Source organism: Nerophis lumbriciformis, linkage group LG12, assembly GCF_033978685.3.
Source record: "Nerophis lumbriciformis linkage group LG12, RoL_Nlum_v2.1, whole genome shotgun sequence".
Taxonomy (NCBI): domain Eukaryota; kingdom Metazoa; phylum Chordata; class Actinopteri; order Syngnathiformes; family Syngnathidae; genus Nerophis; species Nerophis lumbriciformis.
Window position 1 is genome coordinate 46,129,638 of NC_084559.2, and position 13,928 is coordinate 46,143,565.

Here is a 13,928-nt window from a genome sequence, read left to right on the forward strand (position 1 = left end):
CCTAAATTGCATGTTAGCATCGATTAGCTTGCAGTCATGCAGTGACCAAATATGCCTGATTAGCACACCAACAAGTCAATAACATCAACAAAGCTCACTTTTGTGCATTCACGCACAGCATAAAATGTTTGGTGGACAAAATTAGACAAAGAAGGAGTGGCATAAAACACGTCTTTCTGTGGCAGCTTCGGAGAAAGTTGTACATTTAAACAAACTTTTGAGTAACAGTCCACACAACGGTGAGTTCAAGGGCTGCTAAAAAATTAGTAGGACAAAACGGCACTTGCCAAATACTCTCATCAGTGAAGCATAAACACAAACATATTAAACAATGGACTTTCTAACTATTAGGAAGGTTTGTGTCGTGTTCGTCCTCCTACAGAAACCATATTACAACAAAAATCATATTTTTCACCCCATTTTTGTTCCATTTCCATACATTAAAAAAGAAAAAACTACATGGAGCCACCAGGGCTGCGCTAAAGAGCCGCATGTGGCTCTAGAACCGCGGGTTGCTGACCGCCGGCCTAAGCTTTATGTGTTAAATGAATAGTAATCTTTGTGATTAACACATGGTTTCATATCATTTGACTAAACTGTAAGTAGGTTAGATATAATTATTGAATATGATTAAAATCAAGAATAACTATTTCAGAGTTAATATTTGGGTGGGTCCCGGACCCCTCTGTAGTGGAAACGATGGGCTCTCTGGTCAAAAAGGTTAAGAACCCTTGTTACAGTGGAATCAGTTTATAAACTGATTTGGTTCTTGAACTATGGTTAGTAAACAGAAAAGTTAATACACTGAAACACATTTCATAAACATAATGTAAACATGATTAATGGGTTGCAGCCTGGACAAAAGTCCATATTTTAGAAAACGTTGTATACTTTGAACACAATGTCAAGCGCCAAACAGTAATGTATATCAAACACATTTAATAACAAATTCAATGCAACATTAACAAGCTGAACTGTCCTCGTTTCAGACGCCCTGCCGACACGCTCACGCCCTGTGGTTCCCTCACAGTTTGAAATCAACAAACTTCTCACTTTAACTTTAACAGCACGGTCACTAAAATAATTTGGAATAAAGAAATACATCCACTTTACCTTGTCGGTTAAACTTCTTGGTGTGCATCGGAAGGGTGAGGTAATGTGGATACTTCCTGAACATTTCAAACCACATATCGGTTGTCCGTTGTTTTCTACGGATGCACACTGAGCTAGCAAAACCTAAAAAATGGACAAACCAAAAATTGACACTTGCCAGGATTTAAAATGTTTTTTTCCAAAAGTGTCTCTACTTTTAAGCGCTATTTACTTATTTGTAGTTGTTTACTTGTTGTTTACTTCCAAAGACATGCACCTGGGGATAGGTTGATTGGCAGCACTAAATTGGCCCTAGTGTGTGAATGTGAGTGTGAATGTTGTCTGTCTATCTGTGTTGGCCCTGTGATGAGATGGCGACTTGTCCAGGGTGTACCCCGCCTTCTGCCCGATTGTAGCTGAGATAGGCTCCAGCGCCTCCCGCGACCCCAAAAGGGAATAAGCGGTAGAAAATGGATGGATGGATAGTTGTTTACTTTACATCACAATCTTAATTTTAGCAGTCAGTTCAAAATGTTAAAATTGAGAAAATAACTATTTAAATAAGATATTTTGCTATTCGCCACAAAGAAAATCAAAAATTCTGCAACATCCCAAGGATGCTTCATTTAAGAATTGCAAGTTGAAAAATGATTGTATTCAGAAATACTTATTTCTTTATTAAAGGTATTTCTAGATATAGAATTCTTAATTCAGGATCAAATAACATTAACTCGCTGTGAGGAAAGATAATTTCACTAGTGTTTGGTACATTTTTATTTACTTATATTTTGCAGTATATTTTTTTGCAGTGTTTACAGTATGTAGATATAACAACTCAGCATATCTACACGGACTTTACCTTGTTTAAAAAATAGCAAAATGGGCTATGTCAATATGCAGCCCCCAGTGTAAAAAGTGTGGCCACCCCTGTCTGTGAGTCCAAATGGTAGTTTTAACTAACAAAAGACGAAGAAAAAGCTTTTCCGAATAAGCCCTGTTAATGTTCTCGTTGATGCTCCCTATATTGGTCTCAGACACATGGCAGTAATTTAGCTCCCTATTTTCTACTTCCTAATGCTAACATTCAAAATCAACCACTTCCAGGGCACTCCCAAGGTTAAGACCTTGTGCCAAGTAACACAAAAAATGTTTTTAAAAAAAACTACACGCCTGGGGCTTCTTGTGTTACTGATGAGGCTTCACGCTGATCTGAGTAAATACCACTAACACTTGACATTAGCACCACAAGATGGAAAAATAAATCATTTCAGATTAAATTCGAGTCCTGCAGCCTCAAAAATACTGTTTTGCAATAATCACTGCAGATCAGCGCTGGGATAAAGACAAAGCACATGATCATTTGGCCTTTCAGAGCCAAAGTAGTCCACATAAAAGAAGCGTTTGTCTTTATATCTAATACATTATATAAAGTTTAGCTAATAACGTAAGCTATAACTGAATGTACGTACAGGCTATTATAACAACAACATAATCACACATTGTTAGTTGCTTCTCTGGACTCTTTGTTTGTATTCAATATAATTAGCAATTGTGAAAATGATAAACATTCAGATATAAACATGTTTTTTCGAGAAGTGGGGTTGCTAATTTTAGCGATTTGGCTAGCTAACGTTAAAACATATATCTTACAATCTTTTGACTCATGTTTTTAATTTTATAGACTGAACAAAGGATGCATGTTCAGCAAAATAAATCAATTACAAAACAATAACGCAAAACAATGCCAGGGTATAATAATTGTGAGCTTAAGGGGACTGTTTTAAACTGTTATGTTTATTTTTCCAATGCGTTTTAAGCATTATATCCCAGCTTTTTACAATTTTTAGTACAAAACGACGTAAACTACGCCCGTTTGGAACACATGCACGCGCATTGGCTTTAAGTCTTGTTAGTGGATGATAGCGATTTGGCTAGCTAATGTTAGCTATTATTGACTGTATTATAACAACAACATGGCTGTAAATTGTTAGTTGCTTCTCTTGAACTGAATTTGTACATAAATAGTAACTGTGAAAATTAAAAGACATTAAAATAAAGACATTTGTGTGTTGTCAGCTAATGATAGCAATTTGGCTAGCTCCCGTTAGCTATCATTGACTGTATTGTAACGACAACATGACTCCAAATTGTTAGTTGCTTCTCTTGGACTGATGTTGGACATAATTAGTAACTGTGAAAATCATAGACATTTAAATATAGACATGTGTGTGTTGTTAGCTAATGATAGCAATTTGGCGGGCTAACGTGAACTATCATTGACTGTATCATAACAACAAGATGACTGCAAAGTGTTAGTTGCTTCTCTTGGACTGATTATGTACATAATTGTATCTGTAAAAATGTTTGCAGTTAAATATAAACATTTGTGCATTGTTAGCTAATGATAACGATTTGGCTCGCTAACGTTAGCTATCATTGAATGTTTGTCTATAGTAACAACAACATGACTGCAAATTGTCAGTTGCTTTTCTGGGATGGCATTTGTATATAATTAGTAATTCTGAAAAATATAGACCTTTTAAAAAATCTACAGTAAATGTTTTTTTTAAACCACTAACGGTAACATAAGATACCCGGTGGTGTTCTTGTTATATTTTGTGGTTTAAAAAAATGTAGCTTTGAGCAGATTGCGAACAGCCCCTTTAAGTGTTGGGAACAATTCTTGGAAAAAGCTTATTTTGCAGAATGCGCAAAGGGACACCAGAATTCGATATTTAAACACCCTTTAGTTTCGGTGACCTGTGACCATGTATTAAACATTTTCCCTCATATTCTCGGCAGTACAGTACTCCCCTCAAGTACCCACTCCCCCCGCCTCCTGCTTTGTGGTCTTGTTTTCTGTTTCATTCAATTGTGCATGGATGTCTGATGTTAGTTTTTCCATTTAAGTTTTTGGGTCTTTCTGTTTTTTTCCTCATTTCCCTGGACTGTTTTCTCGGTTTTTCATACACTGTGGTTTGTTTTATTTTGTTCAACAAATGCCGTCGGGGGTGTTCTTCAAGCCTACTCAAACTTGCCGCTCTTGTCTCTCTTGTCTCTCAGCAGGCCATGCCCCCGTCAAACTACGACATGCCCGTGTCCATTCCCGTTAGCAACCAGAACAATCTCATTTACAGCCATCCAGGAGGCTCCCTGGGAAACCACAACCTGCTGCCACTGACACACCATGGTCTACAGAGAAACAGCATGTCCCCCGGGGTTACACACAGACCCCCCAGTGCAGGTAACACTTAACATTTTAGTCCCACCTTTGCCACGCCTAGCACAACCCCAAATATTTACTAACTTACTTGGTTCCTAAACAGGGTTTATGAATAGAAAAGTTTGTTTATTGAAGAAAATGTCTACATAAGAAACAATGTAATAAACATTAATATAGGTTTCTAGTCTGGACAAAAGTCCATATTTTAGTAAATATCTGTACAATATTTGTGTCAAACAAACATATTACTCGTTGGTGCATCAACTTTCAATTCAACGACAAAGTCAAAACAACGAAAACTAGCTTAACTGTCCTCATTTGTAACTGCCCTGCCTGCACACTCACCTCCATTGTCACTAGCGCTGTGGTGTTCTCACAGTTTGAAATCACAAAACTCCTTAACTTTACCAGCCATGTCGCTACAATGATTAGGATTAAATGAATGAATCCACTTCACCTCAGTTGATCTTCTTGGCGTGCAACAGAAAGGAGGCAGTGTCGACAACGCTGTGGATATTTCCTGAATGTTTCCAACCACAAATTGCTCTCTTTGGACTCATATAGATCTAACAAAACTAGAAACGTGTTGTAAAAAGGCTGAACAGCACACACTATTGCAGGGGTGGGAATCTTAGGGCACCTATCAGTTCGATCTGATTCGATCCCTACAAGCCTGCGAAACAGGCTTGTAGGGATGTAGGGAAAAAACCTGCGAAACAGGCTTGTAGGGATGAAATAGCCTCTATTTTTTCCTGACCTAACGTATATATATGTATATATATATAAATATATATATACATATTTATGTATGTATGTATGTATATATATATATATATATATATATATATATATATATATATATATATATATATATATATTAATGTTTTTGTTAAAAAGAATGTGTCCATCAACAAATCTTAACTATAAAATCAGATCGTTCATACACTAAATCGAATTGCATCGAATTGTTCTGTTTATAAACAAACCGTTTTAGAACCGCATCGTATCGTTGGGGCGCCGTGGCTCGGGTGCAGAGCGGCCGTGCCAGCAACTTGAGGGTTCCGGGTTCAATTTACTATGTAAAGCGCTATATAAATATAATCCACGTCACTTCAACCCATGTATTGTGATGCAAGTCGAATCATCCATCACAAAGAGATTTACATCCGTAACATATTTATATATGCATTTGTTTTTATTATATATCTATACATCTATGTGTATATATATGTATATATATATATATATATATATATATATATATATATATATATATATATATATATATATATATATATATATATATATATATATATATATATATATAATTATTTTTTTATTTTTTTATTTATTTGTTTCCATTTTTTAAAATTACGAATCGATTTAGAATCAGAATGATTAAGAATCGCGATATGGATGTGAAGCGATTTTTTTTTGTGCACACCTACAAAGTAGCATAGTAGCTAAGAGCAGCACTGTGCTGACCGAAGAAAAGCAGTGAGCACTGGAGAGCAATCAGCCCGCCCAAAATGGATGTGCTGCCGGGCACACAATGGGTGGATGAGACATTTGTACGCCAAAGCATGGTTTTACTCTGTATGTGGTTTATAAATCGGAAAGTTTGTACAATGAGGGGTTCGTTTAATCGTGGTTTCACTTGCATGTCCAAATCGACTTCAATAAAGTTTACAAGCTGGGTTCAATTCCCACTTGCTGACCCATTCACCTCGCCCACCAAAACAATGTATAGATAGAAGGAAATTGATCAACCTGCACCATGGATGATTGATAGTAGTTTGCGTGGTTGATCCCACTCGATCAGGGGTCCCCAACCACTAGTCTGGGGACCAATACCGGTCCGTGATGCATTTGCTAATGTGCCGCACAGATACATTAAATAATGTATAAACGACTGCATTTTCTCTAACTTAACTTGTCCCACTAGACACACCAATAAGATTGTTTATAAATAAATATTAAAAACTCCTCACAGGAAGTCGCCATTCCTTATATTTGTTATAACTTTGTGACATGATACAATGCACACATAAAATATAAATGTGACAAATTGTAGCCAAAGGCTGATTTCCCTCTGCATACCATCAACCTGCTGGGGATCTCATTGCAAAGAAACACGAATTAAGCGTTATAGTGAGTTGTATTTTTCATGCATTTATTTTTACTGTATTCATCTGCCATACATGGAAAATAATGCCTACGTTAAACTGCTCCGTGGTGCAAAAAAGTTTGGGGACCCCTGCACTGGATGTCTGGCCCCCACGTCCAGTATAGCCTTCCACTGTCCCGGTGACACAAGAGGTTTGTTATTGTTGTCCAGAGTCCTTTTTCTGTCCCACTGGTCTGAAGGCTGCAGCCCACACCCTCACCCTGTCATTACAACTGGATGCAAGAAACGTCAGCACAATCTAAATATGAGTTTTGGATCATGCAGCATCCACACCAAACCACACAAGTTCTGAACCCTCCCACCCGTCCAACTCAGTCAAAAAAAAATAATGTGTCATTTTTCTTGGACGACAGCTGCTTGGTGTGTTTGAGAGGGAGGCTTTTATTCATTTTGGTCGCACTACACATTTTTATGCAACCAACTACAGTCGACATGCTTCACCCATTCATTTCTGTGCTTTTCAGGTGGTCTCATGGGTGCAGACCTCTCCACCGGCGTAGGCACCAGTGCTGGTAAGAAAGTCCTCTCACTGTCACCCGATTGTCCACCAATTCTCATACAAGGAATCCACTCACCCCTTCTGTGCTGTAAAACGCATGACTAATATTAACCCCAAACCCAAGTGAACATTTTGTCCACGGTGTGTTGATGTTAGTGGTGATGGAGTTCATCTGCCAATGTTTACTCAGTGCCGGGGCTGTGACACATCCTGCCCCCGTTTGGTTTAGCAATAAAATAATACAAGACCAAAGGGTGGGGGGTCTTAAAGTTAAAGTTAAAGTACCACTGATAGTACCACTAAGCAACTCAGGATGTCACAGGAGAGGATCTTGGGGGAACCGTTTATAACATAGGTGCCCACACTTTTTCTGCAGGCAAGCCACTTTTCAATTAACCAAGTGGAGGGGATCTACCTCATTCATATATATCATTTATATTATTTTATTTATGAAAGAGACATGTTTGTTAGCAAGTTAAAGGTGTTCAATGATAATACAAGCATGTTTAATTCCTTTCATCCATCCATTTTTTACCGCTTGTCCCTTTCGGGGTCGCGGGGCGTGCTGGAGCCTATCTCAGCTGCATTCGGGCATGAAGACAAGAATATAAGTTGGTGTATTACCTGATCCTGATGACTTGCATTGATTGGAATCAGACAGAAGTGATGATAACGTCCACATTTTCAAATGGAAAAGAAAAAAAGTCCTCCTTTCTGTCCAATACCACATGAAAGTGGTTGGTTTTTGGCATCTTATGTGTCCAGCTTCCATACTCCTTTTTATACACTTTTATACACACATTGGCAGCAAACTCCGTAGCTTGCTAGCTTGTGCGCTCTAGCTTTCTGAGACTCTTATCTTGTTAGCACAGGCAGGATGAAGCTGCGCTTTTATTGTGAAGATAGGAACTGTGCAGTCGGTCTATAGAGTTTTGACGGTAAGTACGGTGCGAAAGTCAGTTGAAATAAAAAGTGTTTCTCGCTTTATGTCGGTCATTTTTTCTTAATAAGGATCTCACAAGACCCTCGGGTGCCGTGAAAATCAATCAAGTGACGAAAGTGACGTCTTGGTGAAGATTGATGATCGCTAATTTTTAGGTGTATTTTTTTAATGCCTGCCTGGCGATCGACTGACACCCTGCGCACACGACCAGTAGCTCGCGATTGACGTAATGAGCACCCTTGGTTTATAACTTCTAGGATGATCCAGAGCAGAGGTTTTCAAACTGGAGGCGGTGCTCCCTTGGTGGGCGCAGAATAACATATTTCAAAGCTGATGTATTGCATGTATTTACGGTCAATGGCTAACAGCAATAAAAACATCCATTAAATGGCAGCACATTTGCAGTGTTTCAACTTTAATGTTGGGGCGGCATGGCTCAGATGGTAAAGCGGCCGACCAGAAACTTAAAGGTTCCCGGTTCGTATTAGGGATATGACGTCCCCGAACAAATCAAGTCTTTTGAACGGCTCTTTTAAGTGAACGATCAGAAGAGATTCGCAAGAGCCATTGGTTTGGGAGCCGTTTTTTTGCGCACATCTTCAGCAATTGCCCAGACATCTGGCGACTGGACTAAAAAATTGTCAAAGGAAACGTAGCAGCATTTGGATTCCCTTTGTTTATTATAAAACAAGTAAATAAAAGTATATGTATATTTTTTTATTATTATTGTATTTATTTGTCTTATTTTGATTCACTGTTCTGGTAAAAAAAAATTATATGTAAAGTAGTTAATGCGAACATTTTTTATCATGGTGTAATTTTTATTCCAGTTGTATTATATGTCAAAATAAATGTTGGGATGAATATTAAAGAAGATTAAATAAATATATATATATATATATATATATATATATATATATATATATATATATATATATATATATATATATATATATATATATATATATATATATATATATATATATATATAAATACCTACTCAGTGGCCTAGTGGTTAGAGTGTCCGCCCTGAGGTCGGTAGGTTGTGAGTTCAAACCCCGGCCGAGTCATACCAAAGACTATAAAAATGGGACCCATTACCTCCCTGCTTGGCACTCAGCATCAAGGGTTGGAATTGGGGGTTAAATCACCAAAAATGATTCCGGGGTGCGGCACCGCTGCTGCCCACTGCTCCCCTCACCTCCCAGGAGGTGATCAAGGGGATGGGTCAAATGCAGAGGACACATTTCACCACACCTAGTGTGTGTGACAATCATTGGTACTTTAACTTTAACTTTAATATATATATTTATTTATTGTATTTATTTATTTTTTTTAATCTTTCCTGTACAGCCACTTTATTAAAGGTTTGGGTAGAATTTTATTAGACAAAACCAGTTTTATTTTAAGTAATATAGACATTTATCAGAGCTGTTTATCTATTTTATAGCGAAATGTAGTTAATCATAGAACTGGCACCCAATGTTATTCAAAAAGTATGGATTTTGAATCGAGAATCGTTCTGAATCGAGAACCGATTCTGAATCAACCCCCAAGAATCGAATCAAATCAAATCGTGTGGTGTCTAAAGATTTACAGCCGTAGTATTTATACTTTGTTTTAATACATAAGACAATACATTTCATTTATATTTCTTATTTGTGTATTTTTCCTCTATTGTTAAAATGCTCTTGTGCTACAATTTTTTTAGGTGATGGAAAATTCTAAATAGTGACGTCAATGTCAAAGCATGGGGATATTGCACCACCTTATGGAAAGTTTACAATAAAAACAACGGCAAAATTATAGTTAATATTTCAAAATACAGTCATTCCCACCAATAGTGTAATGTCCGTGTTAATGTAAATTAATCTGATCCACACTTTATCTTATAATTGCTACCATTGATTGTTTCTCTGACAAAAAAGAACTATAACAACAGGCCAGTTTTTGAACGGCTCCTAAAGATCCGGCTCCCATCTTTAGTTCGTTTCCAGCTTTCGCCATCCGAGTCACTGCCGTTGTGTCCTTGGGCAAGACACTTCACCCACCTTTCTCCCAGTATGACGAACACTGGTGTAAAAGAAGCTTATTTGACTACAGCACGGACTACAATGACGGACTCGCGCAAAGCACTTTGGGTAAATAGTAGCTGACATCACAATTGGGAAAAATGTAACTAATGGGGCAAATTCCAAACATCTAATTTAGAGAAAGTTTGAAGGAAAGCAATATTGTTTTACAAATATCTCCGACAGGCCTCCATGGTTTGATTTCAAATTTTCAGGATTTATGCAGATCCCAAATACACCAAAAAATGTACCACTAAGTAAGAAAAGTCATTTTTTTGCATAATAGGTCCCCTTTAACTTAAAATGAAGTGGTAATTGTTTTGTTGGTGACTTCTAGGCGCCACAATAATTCATTAAATCAAGCAAATGATGCAGTAAGTGGAAAGATGCGGACACGTTTGTTACTGGATACTTTCTAATCCTGCTGTTGTATCTTTATAAATTATTTAATACTTGTTTATAATGGAAATTGTCATGTTTTAGACTGCAATATTGTTATTTTGCCTTGGAGACTCGGTATGTCATACTTGTTTATATTGTCAATTGTCGACTGCAATATTGTTTAATTAAGGACATTCATTTAGCGTGTGTGCTATTGTGTGCTTAGCTGTTGTGTAGCTGCCAGCTCTTAGTAGCCTGTCATGTTTACCTTTTGTAAATACTTCAGTAAAATGCAAGCAAACACCGAACTTGTGTGCATAGTGGAGGGCATTCAGATGTTAACTGGCTTTGCACAAGTAAAGGACTGCTTGTATCGGAGCGATTAAATCAGAGATTTTACGTGCAAGCCACTTTTTTTCTTTTTTCTTTTTTTACTGATATTGGCCCGATCGGGACACCCCAACATTTAGTTCAAATCGTGAGGGAGTTAACAGAGTCTGGGGTGTGCAGATGATTCAACATAAGATGCTCCAAAAAACAGGAAATCTAAAGCATTGTAGACCTTTCTTTACATTTGCAACACACATTTGACAAAGACTATGAATATTTTTGGACATTTTGGACGTTTTGTCAAAAAAACAACAACCTTGCAACACGTTCTTGTCCAATTTCCAGCCAGAAGAGAACTATTCACCGACTTTAAATGAACTTTTTCTCTGAAAGTAAACAATTGAAACATGCCCGGTGGGATACATTATGGTCACTCCGACCATGTCTCCTTCCAACCATCCTTTTTACTGCTACACCTCTCAAGAGAGACTCTGCCTATTAACTGCAACCATATGTCTCGTACCCAAATTAATGCAATGTTTTAGTGTCTCGCCATTATCCCCAAAGAGATCCACCCTGCTAGGATCGGCGTAAACCAAATACGCTATATAAGCAAACCTGTGTGTTTTAGCTTCTGTATGCCAGTGGGTTCGTCCCTCGGGACATGTTAGGCCAAAGTTTATGGCAAAGAGACCCCCATTTAGAGGGTGAACTTTCCTAGCCGCAACATATTTTATAGTGTAAAAACGGAGAGAAAGGGTGGAGTGAGGTGGGGCACAGCTGGGTAGCCCTCGTCTGGCCCCTGGGGCTCCGTCATCGGGGTCACTGCTTGGTTTCTCTGTCTGGTCACTCATCTCACACACACACACACACACACACACACACACGTACAACAGAACCGTTTGTTGTGGCGTGTGTTCGTTCGACGGCGCGTTGCATGGCAATGCTTCCAATGTAGTCTTTGTGTCACCGGGGGCCCGGGAACAGAGGCGCTCTGTGAGGAGTGCGGCGCGTCGCTCGGCAGCAGCAAAAAGCACGCCGCCGAGAGAGCGACTTGTGCGGAACTAAAAGATTCCATTCAAAGAGCCCTTAAATCATATCTGGAGGCGGAGCAAGAGAGGGCCCCCACTGCTGGTTTGAGACATGTGTGCGCCAAGGAGAAGCATCAGGCTAACACACGGGAGTCCGTCAGTGTAATGATGACTGAGTCGGTCCAACCACTCTCGCTTTTACACTTTTTTTTAATTTATACTCTATAAATTACTCTCAATACGCCTCTTCTCCTCCAAGTCGCATCAAAATTGAACAAATAGCTGTCAGGTTCTGTGTTTCTTAAATGTAGCTAAAAAAGAAGACGAGGTGTGTGTGTTCATGGTTGCATTGTCTGCAAAGAGACAACAAAAATGACAGCAAGCTCCCACATGGGACTATTATTACCTTAGGGTCCCCCTGCCAGTGTGGCAGCTCTGCAAAACACGCGCATTTGCCTGTTTGTTAATTCCATTGTTAATAGTCTAAATTTACTCTTCAACACATGTTGGTCTTCTCTCAGTGCAAACTCACATTAAAGGGGTCATATTGTGTCTTTTCTACATTTAAAACACTTCCTTGTGGTCTACATAACATGTGACGGTGGTTCTTTGGTCAAAATGTTGCATGGATTATGTTGTCTTCAGGATGCGCCGTTTTGTGGCCGGTCTAATTTGCTTGCCTCCACTTCGACTGCATCTTCTCCCCGTCCGCTTTGTTGTGGTCTTTAGCGCTTCCATAGCAAGTCTACTGGTAGATTAAGTTTTCCAACTTTGCCTCAACAATTTAATCCAATACAAAAGATCCATTAAAATTTTGCCATTTTAAAGATAATAACGCTTATTTTTTATTGACGCTGCCACATATTATGGTTGTTTTGCAGACGTGTGCAACTGCACCGCTTAACACTGGCAATTGCTGCTAACTGACTGTTGTGTTTTCAAATAAAGTACACAAAATTAGAACCAAAATGCTCAAATAAAAATGACTTGTAACAAGGAGTACAAATTGGTTCAGTCCCCAGTATGAACTGGTGAAATACATTGCTTTTCTACCCAGACATTATGTACAGAAGTGAAGACAAACTGTGTTTATGTTAGGTCCCTTGCTACTTCTAGTCCAGTGCACAGAAGACAGGTTACTGAAAGGCTGAATCATCATGTCTGCCCCTTGGAAATGTCGTGGGTGGAAGTGTGAACATGTGTGTGTTTATACTCGGCACATGTTCAATCTTTCAACTCCTGGCCTCCTAGCCGGGGGGTAATGAAAAAGCGAGGAATCAGACCAAGATCTCTGTTTGAGCTCATTAGGAAGCTGCAACCACTGCCGTGCATGTTCCTGTGATCAATAGCTGCCAGCAATGACTTCAACTGTTGTTCAGTTGGAAACTCTGTAAATTGTGACTTTGAGGACTTGAATGGAGAACGCTCGTACGGGACAATCAGTAGAGTACTTATTTGGTGTGTTTGCGGAGCGTCAATCCCTGGAAAAGAATTGCATGCAAGAAGTCCAAGACCAGCCCAACTGACTCTTGGCTTGGCTGTGTTAAATGTTGGCACTTCCTCTTGAAAAGGCTAGAATCCGAGCATCTGTCCCAAAATCAGAGCAAAATAATTGACTCGCAGCTTAATGACTGCATGATTTTGCTTATGAAGCCACTTGTGATGGACTGGACTGCAGTCATCTCCCCAGGATGGCAACACACAGATGTCTAGATTGAAGTCATTCTGACCGGTTGCGGTAACATCACTCCCTTTATCTCGCCAGAAACACCGATGCATTTCCTGCTGGGTTATTTACCAAAGTGTGTGCATGCGTGGCATCAATGTGTGTTTTAGAAGTGTGTGAGGTCCCATTCATCGATCTCCACATGCACCCACTCCAGCTCACAAAAGGCCAGCCATGAGAATGAGAGAGCAGGGAAAGTGAAGAGGCAGCTGCCACTTTGCTAATGTGAGGATTGAAACTAGAACTAAGAAGGCGCCATACAAAACACACACGTGCATCCATATGCATGGCCCGCCTGCCGTATGGAGCCATCGGCATTGAAAAGTGCATCCAGCTAAATATGCCTGACACTGTGTTCTAACACATGAAGCGCCCACACTGATTTTATAATTCGCTATCTGTCAGGCGGCCTTGTTTTCTGTCACCGCCACCGGTCGTTTACT

At 39.1% G+C, this 13,928-nt stretch overlaps 1 protein-coding gene across 10 annotated transcripts in view; it reads left to right on the forward strand.

Annotated features, from left to right (window-relative positions):
- Positions 1-13,928, forward strand: part of mef2cb (myocyte enhancer factor 2cb) — a 209,452-nt gene that overhangs the window by 171,178 nt on the left and 24,346 nt on the right. For 6 of the 10 annotated variants that reach the window (XM_061986647.2, XM_061986652.2, XM_061986646.2 and 3 more), the window contains 2 exons: positions 4,156-4,336; positions 6,968-7,015. In XM_061986647.2, coding sequence (XP_061842631.2) covers positions 4,156-4,336; positions 6,968-7,015 — 229 coding nt within the window. The remainder of the gene's footprint in view (positions 1-4,155; positions 4,337-6,967; positions 7,016-13,928) is intronic. The other 4 variants (XM_061986648.2, XM_061986653.2, XM_061986650.2 and 1 more) reach the window with 1 other exon arrangement.